At 35.9% G+C, this 16,678-nt stretch overlaps 1 protein-coding gene across 8 annotated transcripts in view; it reads right to left on the reverse strand.

Moving 5' to 3' along the window:
* HDAC6 (histone deacetylase 6) overlaps nt 1–16,678 on the reverse strand; it is a 458,923-nt gene that overhangs the window by 304,275 nt on the left and 137,970 nt on the right. For all 8 annotated transcript variants that reach the window (XM_067152102.2, XM_067152103.2, XM_067152104.2 and 5 more), the window contains one exon: nt 9,766–10,085. In XM_067152102.2, coding sequence (XP_067008203.1) covers nt 9,766–10,085 — 320 coding nt within the window. The remainder of the gene's footprint in view (nt 1–9,765; nt 10,086–16,678) is intronic.

The raw sequence follows: 16,678 nt of genomic DNA on the forward strand, positions 1-16,678 counted from the left end.
TTCTTCAAATTACCGCAATGACGGGTTGTCAACACCACCAAGATCCTTGAGTATGCCGTAGCCGTCCTTTCGTAAGATACAGTTTCTTGAAAAAGTGTGATCGAGGATTTAGCGTTGATGGGACTGAAATTTCTGGAGGGTTGATCCATGAAATAGTTTCTTCGAGGAACGGATAATGCGGGATTTTTTACAACGTGATTTAATTAGGATGCTCGCAGGACCACGTAATTTGAACGAATAATACGGGAAAACATAGTTTCCGGGAACGTATAATCGAGGTTCTACTGTACATGCTTTCTCTTCCGTGTATTAAGGAAGATGTGTTTTGCCTGTGCAAGATACTGGTTCAAAGTACCAAGTTCCACTGCCTGTACACTGCCCACCAAATTCAGTTTATGAGTCCAGCACTGCGTGTGTACCAACCCTTCTGAAACTAAAATCCTAACTGTGTTTATGCTCTTGCCTATGTAATGTGCTGAATCTGAAGTTATAGAAACTACATTCTGGTAATGAATTTCAAGTTTGTGAATTACATTCATAATTGCCTGTGAACATGCTGTAGCACTAACATTTGCAAATACTTTCACTCCCCCTACAAATAACTTCTGAACTGTTCTATCGCCACAATTAAGCACTTTTACCAGAACCATAAACATACACTGCCCTTTTTGTTTCACCACACAGAATAGAAATTCCTTCATCTTTCACAGTTTCTTTTAATCTTTCCTTCTCTTCTTTGATGATTTGAGGTACAGAATCTTCGCGCAGTCTTCCAGCTGTGGGAAAGTCTCCAGCACCTTAAAAAATCAATATGCCTAATATTAGAGGGCTCTTTAACATCATTTGAATGAATTGAATGATTTATAATTTTAAGTAAACGAGGGATCCAGCATGCATTATCTAGGCTTAAATGTCGTTAAACGAGAAAGGTTATTAGAAAAACATAACCTCAAATTTCTTCCTCAGAAAAATTGTCTAGTATTCTACAAACCTGGTATATATTTCTCCATCCACTCTCTCATCTTCGGATGATCAACATTTTCCAGTGGAATATTTGCCTCCATAAAAACTTGAGTTGTAGATAAAATGAATCGTCTTTATCGTATTTTGCTCATTTTGCCGCTGAACTAGTGTCTGTCAGACTACTGTAGCTTGTTTTCTGATGCCTGTCGTCGTTAGTGCCTTTTCCTTGTTCTCCTTATGTGAAACTCTGTTATTAATGTGTTTCAGGCACAAGTCCTTTCTCTGCCACTCAATTCACACATTACAGTATTTGCATATCAGTATCTTTCTAGTTTTGCCAAACACGTAAAATCCTTCCGATGCAAATTCTTCTTCTCGATCAAAAACTGTTTCAACCATTTTAATAAACTGAAAAAAAACTAGGAAATTAATTGCACCGATCAGCTGCGATTTTCTCAACAGGCAAGAGGACACCATCACTCCATCACGTAATTATGGATATGATAAATTTCTCACTTCTGAGGAAGCTAATTTAGTGATAATTGATATACTATATCTTAGCTCCATTGTTAACTTCAAATGATGCAATTCCGAATAATTTCGTAAATATTTCGCGATTTTGCTTAAACGTAAATAGTTTTTCGTTTCTGAGCCGAATTCGTATAATTTCACAAAAAACAGGTGCCTCTAAATATAGCACATTTTTTTTAATGCATGGCATGGATGGCACCTCACTGAAAATTTCTGTAAGAAAACCAAACTGCAACATCTCACTTGCTTAGTTCTCAAGAAAGTTTTCATCCATGTACCACATGACCTAATTAACAGAAAACCAAAACCAGGGCAGGATCGTTTTCGTATGTCTACATTTGCTCCGAAGCACCAACTACGGGTGGACCTAAACAGGCCTTTTGTGACGATTGGTAAATATCAATACGGAAAAATGAAGTTCATAAATCAAGATGTTAACGCCAACCAGGCAAACAGTCATGCATATAAATATAGGAACATTAGAATCAAATTAATGAACACAATTAAGAACATTGCATTTTTAAAAGAATGCCTCGCTCATGACCTAATTCCAAAGTTCCTAATTAAATATAATAACAAACATAGAAATACAAGACAGACACGTGACACTGGGAAAAAACTAATAGAATTTGGATAAAAACTGAGATAAAAAAAATGTTATCGTAAAAAACAACACTTGAATAACGTACTATACCCTTTGCATTTGAAAGTATCCCAGGAGCTACCACGTAGCTACTGGGATCACTTCCAACATGTTACTAATGAAAATATCGAATATCTAGCCATAAAAAAACAGAACACCCTAGATAAGAAATTAGAAACCTTGAAACGGACACAGAAAGGTCAACAGGTCACTCACTTTGCAGAAACTAATAACTCAACTCAATCTATAGAAGATAGAATGCATCAATTTTACCCACCAATAGAAAACCTCACGGATACAGTATTCAGTAAAGCAGAGAATGAAATATTAAGCAAAGGACCAAAACAAATGGAATAACACCTCAATATTACAGAACGTCACAACTGCAGTAGCAGAAACAGAATTAGCTATACAAAGAATTCCGATTGAAATACGAGAAGAAGTCAGGCAGGATATTGTAAAAAGGCTTCCGCAATACATCAGAAGAGTACAAGATAACATATCTAATAGCAGTAAAACGGACAAAACACACATTAATAGTGTAAAAGAAAAAGTCAAACGAGATAATCTCCTGATAACAAAAGCCAACAAAGGAAACACAATGGTGATTATGAATAAAGATATGTACATTCAGAAAACAAAAGTGTGTTTCAATAATAACACATTCCGCATTATATGTAAGGATCCCACAATAACAGTACAAAGAAACCTAAAAAACTTGCTTAAGAACACACGTTTTTTACTAACCGAAGCAGAAGAAAATAGCTTAATAATAATGAAACCCCAGTTACCGAATGCAAAAGCCCTTCCCAAAATTCACAAAGATAACACCCCTATGAGAACCATAGTAAATTACAGATCTAGTCCCACATATAATCTTTCCAAATTTATTCAGAAATTTCTTAGAAATCACTACTCCTTTCAGGCCAATAAGAGCATACAAAACTCAATAGATTTTTGTAAAAAAACAAAGAACTTACAGTTAGAAAAATATCATTCCATAGGCTCTTATGACATAACGAATATATATCCAAATATCCCCACTGACAAAACCATAAACATAATTAGAACAAATCTCAAAACACACAGCAAACTAAGTACTTTGGAAATTGATGAATTTATGATATTACTCAAATTTGCAGTCAATAACAATATTTTTAAATTTCACGATACAATTTACCAACAAACAGGTCTACCTATGGGGTCACCCGCCTCCAGTATAATAGCGGATATATACATAGACTACTTAGAACATACTGCATTTAACAAAATAGAAGGAATATTTTTCTGGTACAGATTTGTGGATGATGTTTTCGTCATCATCGACAACAGAACAACCAACGATAATGCAATATTGGATAAAATAAACACCATAGATACATGTATACAATTTACTAAGGAATCCGGGAATAACGGTGAACTAAATTACCTAGATCTAACGATTACTAGACACGAAAAAAATCTCACCTTCAAAATTTACCATAAACCTACACATACGATAAATACCATAAAAATGGATTCTAATCAACCTAATCCACATAAAAAAGCAGCATATCAAAGCATGATTCATAGAGCATTTAATATACCGTTGTCAAAAGCAGATCTCAATGATGAACTGCAGCTAATTCATGAAAAAGCTCAAAAAAATTGTTATAGAAAAGAAATTATTAATTCCATTATTCGTAAGTTCAAATCACGGCCCAATACTACTCTGACGAAACCAGATCAACCCAAAAAAGATTACGCAACTTTCACTTTTAATAATACGGGCATATATTCACTAACCAAGGTTTTGAAGAAGCATAACATTAAAATAGCTTTTAGGACCACACAAAATAATAGGCATATCATTTATACAGTTGAACCTGCTTTATACGTAACTCTATTCTGCGTAATTCGTACTTGTACGTAATTTCCTTTAGGTCCCGGCAAAATGTAATTTAAAGGTGTGTTATTTAAACCTTATTTATACGTAATCCGTTTATACGTAATTCGCTGTTATACGTATTAAGTGTCAGTGAAATATATCTGAGTTTTGCGTAATTGTAATGAGCACGTGCTTTTTTAAAAGAAACGACTGTATTTACGAAGTTTCCACTTTGTCGGCGAAGGCGGAAGTAGAGCGGTCTCGTTTCGGTGTTGAAACAGAACACAAAGAGTTTCGGCGAGTGACATGATTGACACTTCCTTATTGGCGGCTTAAAAAAAGGCCAACCGATCGAGTCCTCTTCGCTCTCAATCTCGCTCCTCCTCTACCTTCGTCATTTTTGACAATCACAATGCCGCCAAAGATTAAGTTATATTACAAGGAAAGTGAGCGGTTTCGGTGCAGAAACAAAATAAAATACAGTAAAATTGTTTGAATATGAGAATTTCTTTCGTGGGAACAACAGAGAAGTAAAATACCCACGGTGCCGGCACGTGGTGTTTACTGTTGAACAGTAGTTTTGTCACTCAGTTGCTTTTGATTAGCCATGGAGAACAGAAAAAGGAAAAGTTATACCCTAGATGAAAAAGTAAAATTTATACGAGAAGTGGACGCTAATCCACACAAAACAAAAGGTGAAATTGCTTCAGATTTAGGGATTGCTTATACCACGCTATGTACAGTCATCAGTAAAAGAAACGCTATTTTGGGTGAGTTCTTAAAACTGGGTTCAAAATCAGCAAAGCGCAGTCGTCAGCAAGAAGGAAAGTACGTAGATTTGGAGAAAGCACTTTTCACATGGTTCCAGCAAAAGCGAGCTGCAGCTCTACCAATTAGTGGCGACATGCTGAAGGCAAAGGTGATAGATTTAGCTAAAAAGATGAGTATCACTCCTGATTTCAAGGCTTCATCAGGATGGTTGCAAGGATTTAAAGATCGTCATGGAATCACAGGGAGAACAATTTGTGGTGACTCAAAAGCTGTGGACGACATTGCGGTGCAACACTGGAAAGAAGAGGTTCTGCCGGGTATCGTAAGCGATTATCAGCCTCCAAACACCTACATTTGTGATAAGACAGGCCTATTCTACAATATCCTTCCCAGTAAAACATTAGCGGAAAGAGGTGACTCATGCCATGGAGGGAAGAAAAGTAAAATTCGTGTAACAGTACTACTCGCCACCAATCCAGATGGATCTGATAAACTTCCTCCACTTGTGATAGGTAAATCGAAGAATCCGAGGTGTTTTAAGGGTGCGAAAACAAAACCTACGGAATATGAATCCAACAGAAACTCTTGGATGACTATGCTTCTAATGGAACAGTGGTTGAAAAAACTGGACATTAAAATGAAAAAGAAACAGAAAAAGATCCTTCTTCTTATGGATCGATGTGCAGCACATCCACCTCAAATCGTTCTGGAGAATGTCCGAGTGGAATTTTTCCCTCCTAACTGTACCAGTGTTCTACAACCGTTTCATTTGGGCATCATTGCAAATTTCAAAGTGCATTATAGAAAAATGCTGGTTCAACATTGATAACACTGAGTGATGCAGGAAATGAACCTCTCTCCATTAATTTACTACAAGCTATGGACTTTATTTCGACTGCCTGGAAGCAGGTGTCTTCCTCCACAATCAGCAACTGTTTCCGCAAAGCTGGTGTCTTACTAGAAGAGGCTGCCTCCAATGATGATTATGGGGACGAAGTTTTGTCTGGCAATGAGCTAACGCTACCGGAGGGTGTAGAATTCGATACTTTTGTGCATTTCGATGATAATCTGGCTGTATGTGGAGAACTACCGGATGTAGTATGTATGATGTATGTCAACAACGCGGTGGTGATCGACCAGCTACAAGCGATAGTGACAGTGATGGAGATGGAGATAACGACTTGAATCTTGAAACACCTCAACTGAGTGAAGTGTTAAATGCAATCGATGTGTGTAGGCGTTACATCAGTGCGAAAAGTTGTAGTGAAAATGCTTTGAATTCCTTACTAAGTTTGCAAAAGGAGGTTTATACTCTTAATGCAAGAAAAGTGAAACAAGCCAAATTATCTGATTTCTTTAAGGCTGGACCAAGTTCAAAATAATATTTTCTGTCTTAATGTATTATTTGCAAGGATTTACCCATGCAGGTCTATTCCATTGGTTTTTCAGTAAATGTATTTATTATTTGCAAGGATTTACACATGTAGGTCTATTCTATTTGTTTATCAGTAAATATGTGGTGTATTGTGTAAGTCTGATTTCTAAGTAATTCTCAGTTACAAGTAGATGTTTCTCTTCCCTTTGATATACGTATAAGTCAGGTTCAACTGCAATAATAAATCAGTAAATAGTAGCAACAAATATCTTCTATCAGGAGTTTATCGGATGAAATGCAACAACTGTTTAACAAGTTATGTGGGGCGTACGGGCAGGAATTTCACGATTAGATATAATGAGCACGTGAATGCCATTAGGCATAATCATTTCTCGGCAATAGGGCAGCATATGCATGAACACAAGCACAAATTTACGAACATAGGTAATGATTTGAAAATATTAAATGTAAAACCTAAAGGTCCTTTGCTTAACACATTCACGCCCGTATCCAAGTTATTACCTATAGCACGTGACCATGCTGTGGACCGTATCCGAGTTAGCCCGGATAAGCGCAACCTTGAACTCGAGCTGTTCCTACGCAGCTGGGATCTATTTTGCTCACACATATGTGCAAGAGAGATGAAAGTAATACCCTTATGAATGTTTCTTCTCACCGAAAACCACATAACCACAGCGATTTTCCCTCCCAATGCACTTTCTTTGTTTTGTTTCTGAAGGTAGCCTAGCGCTCGCACAACTAGCTGCGTAGTTGGTTTGTGATTGCACAAGCGTGTGTATAATCACGCTCTGAAGTATAACCATGGCGTGTAGGGACAATATAAATGATGCAAGTGATGTGAATTTACAAAGCACAGTTTTACGGCAGCTTGAAAATTATCTTGGCCAGGGGTATACAGTCTATATGGACAATTATTACAAATAGCTTGGACTCGTGAAACAATTACGGGAACAGAACACTGGCATATGTGGAACAATACGGTCGAATAGGGGTGTACCAAAAGATCTAAAGGAACACCAGGCAATTCTCAAACGGGGTAAAAAGTGAACCCGACATACAAGTACAGTCACCTCTCTCCGAAATCTCAGCTCCATGTACGTCATCAGCTCCAAGTCAACGTCCTGCAATTTTGCCGCCAAAAAGGGCACCGGCCAAGGATCCATCATTTAAGTTAGATGCGAAGAGAAAAGAGTATATTCTCTTAAAGTTTCCACCATCAAATATAGACAAGTTCCCCTGAAGAAGGTGCAAAGTATGCTTCTAAAATAAAATAATTAGTGAAACATGCTATTTTTTGGATGTTTAGTGTTCCCATTCACCCAGGAAAGTCTGACATTAACTACCACACCCTACAAAGATACTAGAGGACTTCATTAAGGTATGTGGAAAATTTTGTTTCCATATCTTGTTCAGTTTAGAATTTATTGTGAAAAGAATTCTTTGTTGTTTGCTCTGCCACTAACAGCTGGAATAGCTGGGCCAGCCCTTTAAATAGCCGCTCAGATGATGGACGTGAATGTGTTAATATAAGCGAAGAATTATATATAACATTTGATCAGTATGCAAATCCCAACTATAACATTAATGAGCTATCTGAAAAAACTAATATTTTGTTTAATAAAATTGTTCCTGTCTTAAAAAATGACAACGTCAGACTAGTCAACAAACGACGTCATACACAAGCTACGGCGCAGACAGCGAACCTTCATGACTCCACCCATACACACGGAGAAACCTCCGCCCCTCTCACAACAGACAACACCAGAACCGTCAGTACGAGATACAATACGCGACAGACGGCCAAGAAACTCGCATCTCAAACACCCAGCAGTAAGTAGATTATTTCAGGCTTTACATATTCACACAAAATTACACTTCAATTGAAATCTAATTCACTTCACTCATTTCGACTTACAGATTTTACCAACCTCAAAAAGGGAAAGGAACCACCAAATTTTATGGCATTTGATGGGAGAAAACTCCAGAACAGAAGTTAGGCCAGAATATGTTCAAGACAGTAAACAAGTGGTTGAGTCATACACATAGTACATAAGAAACGCGTATCAAAGCTTGGAATTTGAAATTGTATCGATCCATTTTATAAGTATAGGAAAGTGCTGTCATTTACAAATGGAACTCAAAGACCAATATATGACATAGAATAATATCAAAATTCTTAAGTAAAAGGCAAATGGTGCAAAATATAACGCAAGAATCAAGGCCAACAACTATATTTTTAGATATATTTCAGTGTCACTAATACATTGGCCATACTACATGACATTTTAGGTGTTAAAAACTTTTGAAGTAACAATAAGCATTTCAGTTAATAGACATTGGTGTTTCACACACAACATAAACATTGCATATTGGAACTTGTAATTTGCACAAGAAGGAACTGACACTTAATAATTGGACTTATAAGCCATCCATATATAGCATATTTAAATATCATTTTAAATATTTAGCGTTATGTAAAGGCAAATTGTTGCAATATTCCATTATAAAACAACGCAAGAACTAAAGCAAACAAATATTTTAGACTCTAATGTATAATAATTACACTTTAAAATATCTTAGTGTGTTTATGTGAAATTTTATAGTAGTCAACACACATTTATAGTCTACCTAAAGCATTGTTATACTCCAATGCTTTAATGTAAAAATGTAATAAGATATTTAACACGCAAATTTTATTCATCACATTTTACTGATAGCTTATCGCTATAACTTCACGATCGTAAACAAACTTATCTCAAATAAGATTACACATTTATAGAATGGGGCTTAATTCAGCAGAATAAACAAAATACCTATGCTTCATAAGCGTACAGATGAATTCTTTCAGTCACAATTGCATGTATATAATAAGACAAAGTTTGTAATTTTATCACAATGCTTGTAATTTTATAAGTTTTTTAAGAAAAGTTTTTTATTGAAAGTATAAAATAGTATGTCATGAAGGTCCTTAAGAGGCATAAGATAAAAATGTAAATCTGATTCTGATATTGCTGAGGATGACCTATAAATGGTCGAAACCGGTCCTAGATATGTAATATTTTACATGTAAATAAATGTATTGATTAGGTGGAATTTTTCTTTCCTTTTGTGACGATAGGCAGAGAGAATACGAGTTAGTAACCAAACAGTCAGAAACGGGCTTTGAGTGGCCAATTTAAGATCACGACGATCCGTTCGAGTATATGCCTTGGCCATGCCTTATCATGGGAGGAGACTACAGTTTGCCAGAGATCATCTACACTGGCAGCTAAACAACGGCATCCTGTGCTTTTCTCAGATGCTTCCCATTTCATGTTATATCATTCAGATGGTCTACCATTGCTTGCGGAGGTGGATCTGTTGTAGCGTGGACAGGCAAAAGTCCATAAACAGTGCTATCCGGGTAAGGAAACTTCAGGAGTTTATGTATCAAAATAAGAAAGGCAATATTTTTCAGGGTTAACCTCTGGATTTAATGAGAGACAAGACAGTTAAGACAGACTGCCCTAATTACTAACAATAATAAAATGCAAACAAATTTTGAAAATAAAAGTCACTGGACATACACTGTAGGAATGAATGTACAATACTTACTTATGATCAAGCTGTTCAACCTGGCTTCAACATCACATTTGAACTCATCACTCTGAACAGGATAACAGTTCCTTGTTAAATATGATTCTGGCCGATCTTCTGAGCCCATAAATTTGACTACAGGATAATGACGATTTCGCAGAACACCAGACTTTGGAGAATCCTCTTTTTGTTTCTTCTCATCTTCAATTCCGCAAGCACTAACAGAGTTTAAGATGGGACCCTCAGGCTGAATTCCAACCTGGTAAGTTTCTTGAAACTGAAAGCACTGCCAGTGCTCTCGATGGGCATAGATGACATCCAGGATAGTCTCTTGGATACTGAAAAGATAGAATGAAGTCACTCACTCTTACCATGGTCTGAATAATCCAACAATAAAGAGTAAAATGTATCTATTTTCATCCAAAAAAAAAATTTACCATTTTGATACACCGCTTAGCAAAGTGCTAAAACCAGACAGACAGACAGACAGACAGACAGACAGACAGACAGACAGACAGACAGACAGACAGACAGACAGACAGACAGACAGACAGACTCCTCCCCATCAACTTTTCTAGTCAACTAATGTTCTCTCCTAACTAGAGCCCTGCACAGGTAAACAAAATATTGCCTGCATCCACTCCGCATCTGCACTTCTTTCATCCGCATCTGCACTTGCTTAATCCGCACCTGTATCCGCGGTTATTATAAATGTTGAATCAGATTACACCAAAGATATTGAAACAGATAAATCTGTTAACATAATACAATAGCCCTTATACCTTGCACCAGACCCCTACAGTGACAGATTTTTTAGGAATTTCCTTTCGCGACTAATGACATATTTAGCCTAAAAAACAATCTTTCAACCATCTAGAATGTACCATATAACCAATTTTCACTCTTAAAGATGCCCAATTTGAATGCTTGGACATAGTGCTTCCCCACAACTTCTCCATTTGGAAAGGCAATTCAACCAATATTTAACTTATGTAAAGGTACCAACGTACAGTTGATGATGACTGTTCAAAAAGTCAAAACCGGTCCTGTAAGTTAATCTAAGTAAGTTAACTAATTAATCAAGATATAACGACATATTGAGTGATTCTCTTTAGGAACTTTTGTTCCTTCCACTAATTGCAGGCAGGGGATAGTTAGGCTTAGGTCATTTACGGCTTTATGGTCTCAAGGCTATTTACATATCACCATTCTCCCATATCAATGTCAAGGGTTGCCTAACTACGTGCAAAAATAAGAAAATACCTGAGTGAAAATCAATAAACTTCATTATTTAGAAATTGTCAGTAAAATTATCCACACTGTAAACAATTTGTATTCACCAAGACACTAACTTCGCGGATATCCACATCCATGCAGGACTCTGCTCCCAATCCCGATCCTTTTTAATGAATTCTTCCCTTTTCCTCTTTCATATCAATCATGGCCATTCAATATTTGATAGTGCCCCTGCAGGCAACACATTTTACAAAGGAAAAATTTTAATGTATCCTCCTGACCAATACATAATTCCATCATTAGATGGAGTAATAAAATTCAAACATGTTTCGACTCCTTTGAGCCATCTACAGTGAAATAGGGGGGGGTTAAAGTTACAGTGACTCACATAATTATTCGGACACGTTAGTAATTATAGTCTTTGCTACACACTGGGCCTATATTTCAGAGAAAATATCGTACACGCAACCCAGTTTGACAGATTCAAAACGACGTTCAAATGTGTACTTTTAGAAAACAGGAGAGAACCAGTGACCATGGAACCTCAGAACGCAGTTAACGTGCTTCGAGAAAATTATTCGGACAGAAGTCAGTTGCCGTGCAGAGGTCGTATTTAAAAGAGCCACGGACAATGTGAACGTAAACATTCAGTGTGTTACGAGTGCTGTGTACAACGTAGGTGAAAATGGGCCGCAGAGGAAGAGAGAGCACAATCGAACAGCGGCAGCTAGTAAATTTTCACCATGCTAAAGGTAAAAGTTGTCGCAAAATTGCTGAAATGTTACAAATGAAGAAAAGTACAGTCTCTGATATTATCACAAGATTCCAGGAGGAAGATAGTCCAAGAACTTTTTTCTGTGAGGGAAGAGTGTTATATCATCAGAGAAATGAAAAAGGCACCCAAGTTAAGTGCTCCAAAACTCGCTATGGAGATTGCCACAGGCAGCAGAAAGAAAGTGCATCCACAAACAATATGGAGAGTGCTCAGAAGAGGTAACTTTCACGGCCATATTACAAGAAGGAAGCCCTTCATAAATCAAGTAAATCGAAGAAAGAGAATGCTGTTTGCCAATGAGCATGTTAAAGAAGACAATGAGTGGTGGAATGACGTTATGTTTGCTGATAAGAGTAAATTTAACATATTTCAATCTGGTGGGAGGATAACAGTTTGGCGGCGTCCTAATACTGAGCTTCAAGAGAAAAATCTGAAAGCAACTGTGAAGCATGGTGGTGGACATGTAATGGTGTGGGGGTGCATGTCAGCGAATAGAGTTGGTGAATTGGTTTTTATTGAGGGTAAAATGGACCACTTTCAATACCTTAAAATACTGAGGGACAATATGAAAAAGAGTGCCGAAAAGATGGGGATTGGTGAACATTTTAAGTTTTATCAAAATAACGACCCAAAGCATATGGCCTGGAATGTAAGGATGTGGTTATTGTTTAATTGCGCAAAGGTGCTTCATCCTCCCCCTCAATCACCAGACTTGAATGGGATTGAGAATCTTTGGGACAAACTGGATAAAGAAATAAGGAAAACAACAATCACATCTAGAGAATAACTGAAAAATTGATTTCAAGAAGAGTGACAGAAGATATTTCCCGATTACATCCAGAAATTAGTGGAGAGCATGGCAACGTTAAAAATTAGATAACTGAAAAAGAGGTTCAACCTATTCAATACATAAAAGAAAGAAATGTAGTGATTACATTTTTATTTAATAGTAACTATAGATGGGACCGGTTTCGACCCTAGTCCAGGTCATCGTCAGCCGTAAAAACATGTAAAACAATGCATATGAAAAAGAAAAAGATTAAGTGAATTCTGGATCGGTATAAGATGAAACATAAATTAACAATGGGGGTAGAAATTGTGAGTCACTTAGAAGAAAACAGTACGTAATATTAAGAATGGTAGTATGGCACACCCTAAACTACCCCTCCTTCATTTCCCTATCTTATCCTTCCTCAATACCATCTAACTTCAATTTCTTTTATTCTTTCTCTTATTTCACATCACTCTTCCTCTGTTAATTTATTCTACCTTCTCTATTAAAAAAAAAAAAAAAAAAACATCGACCTTCATTTCGGTTCTCCTCTTTCAAATTTTAACTCTTGTCTTGCGCCAACTTCGACTGCTTCAATCATGACCTAAAATTTTTTCAATTTAAAAAATAGCGCACTGTGCTTTCAAGTCAACTGTTTTCCAAGGAGACCGCAGCGCATGACCTTGAATGTGCCGCACTGAACACCGGGAGCTGGCGGTTTGCTTCTACAAATCTATTCGTCTGCGACTTCAAGTTATTTATGATCTTCATATATTATTTGATAGTGTTGTGACTTTGTGCCTGACAGAGTGTGGAAACTGACCCTTTTGACTGTTCTCCAATATTCATAAACATTGTGAGACTTCACCTATCATTGCGTGTGCCATACTACCATTCTTAATATTACGTACTGTTTCATCTTAAACCGATCCAGAGTTTAATTAATCTTTTTCTTTTTCTTTTTCATATGCATTGTTTTACATGTTTTTACGGCTGACGATGACCTGGACTAGGGTCGAAACCGGTCCCATTTATATTTACTATTAAATAAAAATGTAATCACTACATTTCTTTCCTATGTATTGAATAGGTTGAACCTCTTTTTCAATTATTTAATTTTTAACGTTAATACTTTCAATACGGAACAATGAAATTTTTATCTTTAAATGCACAAGCTAACCAAGCTAAACAAAAAGCCTTCTCTTACATGGGCCTTAAGATCAAGATCGCTAAATTAGGAAAAGACATCGACTTCTTGAAACAATGCATATCCTACAATCTTACCCCCAAATTTCTTCAAAGTTGTACCAGAAAAAACATTTCTTCTCCTCACATGTTAAAAACCCAAAGAATAACCAACAAAATTTGGTTAAAAAACGAAATTCGTTTCTTATACAAGAAAAAATCATTTTTAAACAACAGATTATACGAAACACATCTAGAAATTGCTAATCTTCTCCCGAGTGCACAATGGAACCTCTTTGTAACTCAAGTAGACAATAAATTATTTCATGTACTATCAATCAAACTACAAACCCTAGAGAAAAAACTCAAAATTCTTAAGAACAACTCTTCTTCACATGAATTCCAGTTTAAGAACCGTAACACACCCTCCAAAACTATTGAACAATTCCATCCTCCCATCGTAAATCTATCTAAAACAACTCTGAGTGATGTTGAAAACTCAATTCTTTCGAAGGGCCTCAAACACAATTGGCCCAATCTCAAAACTTTCAATGTAGCCACCAATTTAATTATTGAATCTGAAACAGCCATTAACAAAATGCCAACAGATGAACAAGATGAAATCAGATATGAAGTAAAAAGGAAACTCGAAAAAATCTTCATTAACAATAACAAAAACATCTCTCTTAATAATAATAATAATAATAATAATAATAATAATAATAATAATAATAATAATAATTTAATTTAAGATAATAAAATCATTTCAGATCTTAAAAAGAAAATCAATGACAATAATCTCATTATCACCAAATCTGATAAAGGCAACACTACTGTCATAATGGGAAAAACTGACTACTTAGATAAAACCAAAACCTTTTTCAGTGACCCTTCTTTCTCTATAGTAAAAAAAGACCCAACCACAAAAATCCAACGCCTACTCAAACATACTTTAAAAAACGCTTCCTTTCTCCTCACAGATCAAGAAAAAACTAAATTAATAAACATGAACCCAGGACTACCCACTGCCAAAGCCCTCCCTAAAATTCACAAAACTAACATTCCCATCCGTCCAATAATCAATTACAGACCCAGTCCCCTATACAACACTTCTAAATTCATCCAAACATTTTTACTAAAAAAATTATCGATTTTTATCCAACAAATCTATCAAAAACACTTCTGATCTAATCAACAAATTAAAGAATTTTGAAATCCAACCAAACTTTTCTCTCCATTCTTTTGACATTGTGAACATGTACCCCAGTATTCCAATTTCAAAATTATTCCCCATTATAAACAACAACCTAAACAAATTCAGTAACCTAAGTAAACTTGAAATTCAAGACTTCATGTCTATTTTAAAATTAGTTCTCAACAATAATTATTTTACCTTTGACAACACCATTTATCAACAAGATGGCTTGGCTATGGGCTCACCAGCTTCTGGCATTCTTGCTGAAATTTACCTCGACTTCTTAGAAAACACAAGAATTAATAATAATAATAAAAATAATAATAATAATAATTTCTCCAACATCCTCTTTTGGGCGAGATATGTCGATGACACATTAGTAATATCAAATGAGGAATCAACCAACGCAGCCTCTACACTTCTTCATCTCAACAACTTAGACTCTAACATTAAATTCACCCTCGAATCAGAACACAACCAAACTCTTAATTTTCTAGACCTAACCATTACTAGACATCCTTCTTCTTTATCTTACAAAATTTTCAGAAAACCAACCCAAACAGCAACCACAATAAGACAAGATTCTTCGCACCCCGGAGCTCATAAACGTGCTACTTATAACAGCTTAATTTTTCGTGCTTTCAACACCCCTATGTCCAAAAAAGATTTAAATAATGAATTAAACACCATCCGCAACATTGCTAAATTCAATGGCTTTAACAACTCCTTCATAAACCGCATCATCAACAAATTCAAACACCGTCCAAAAACCACTTTATCTAAAGACACAATAAAACCAACTGCTTTTTCCACCTTCACTTTCACTCAGGATGCTTATAAAATAACTAATATTTTTAAAAAACATAATATGAAAATTTCTTTTAGAACTAACAATAGAAATCTTGATATCTTACACAACTCTAAATCTCTAAATAAATCTAATGCTTTTTCTAAATCTGGTGTATACAGATTCAAATGCAACAACTGCAATTCCTCCTACGTCGGACAAACTGGCCGCAACTTCAATATCAGGTACTCTGAACATGTCAACGCCATTAAATACAACAGATTCTCTGCCATAGGACAGCACATACAAGACTCCAAGCATAGTTTCACCAGTATTGACAATGACATGAATATACTTAAAATCATTAACAAAGGCCCCCTCTTAAACATTACTGAAAATTGCTTTATGCACCTTGACCAGTACTTCAACCCTAATTTCAATTTAAACGACATTTCTGAAAAACCCAATATCCTTTTTGACTTCCTAATTCTTCTTCTCAAAAATTCCAAATTCCAAAACCCCAATTCTATTTTCCATGCCTTACAAAGTTCCCACCCACATTTTCTACCTCCAATAACCCACCCTCCTAACCCACCCTAAACTACCCCTCCTTCATTTCCCTATCTTATCCTTCCTCAATACCATCTAACTTCAATTTCTTTTATTCTTTCTCTTATTTCACTATCACTCTTCCTCTGTTAATTTATTCTACCTTCTCTATTAAAAAAAAACCAATCGACCTTCATTTCGGTTCTCCTCTTTCAAATTTTAACTCTTGTCTTGCGCCAACTTCGACTACTTCAATCATGACCTAAAATTTTTTCAATTTAAAAAATAGCGCACTGTGCATATAAGTTTTCATTTGTTTTCCGATATTGCGCTTTTTACTATATTTTTTTCTCTTTACAATTGTTTTTTCAAGTCAACTGTTTTCCAAGAACTTAGCAGGAGCACAAGTACTCATTCAATTATACTGATTTG

Source organism: Anabrus simplex, chromosome 8, assembly GCF_040414725.1.
Source record: "Anabrus simplex isolate iqAnaSimp1 chromosome 8, ASM4041472v1, whole genome shotgun sequence".
NCBI classification, from domain to species: Eukaryota; Metazoa; Arthropoda; class Insecta; order Orthoptera; family Tettigoniidae; genus Anabrus; species Anabrus simplex.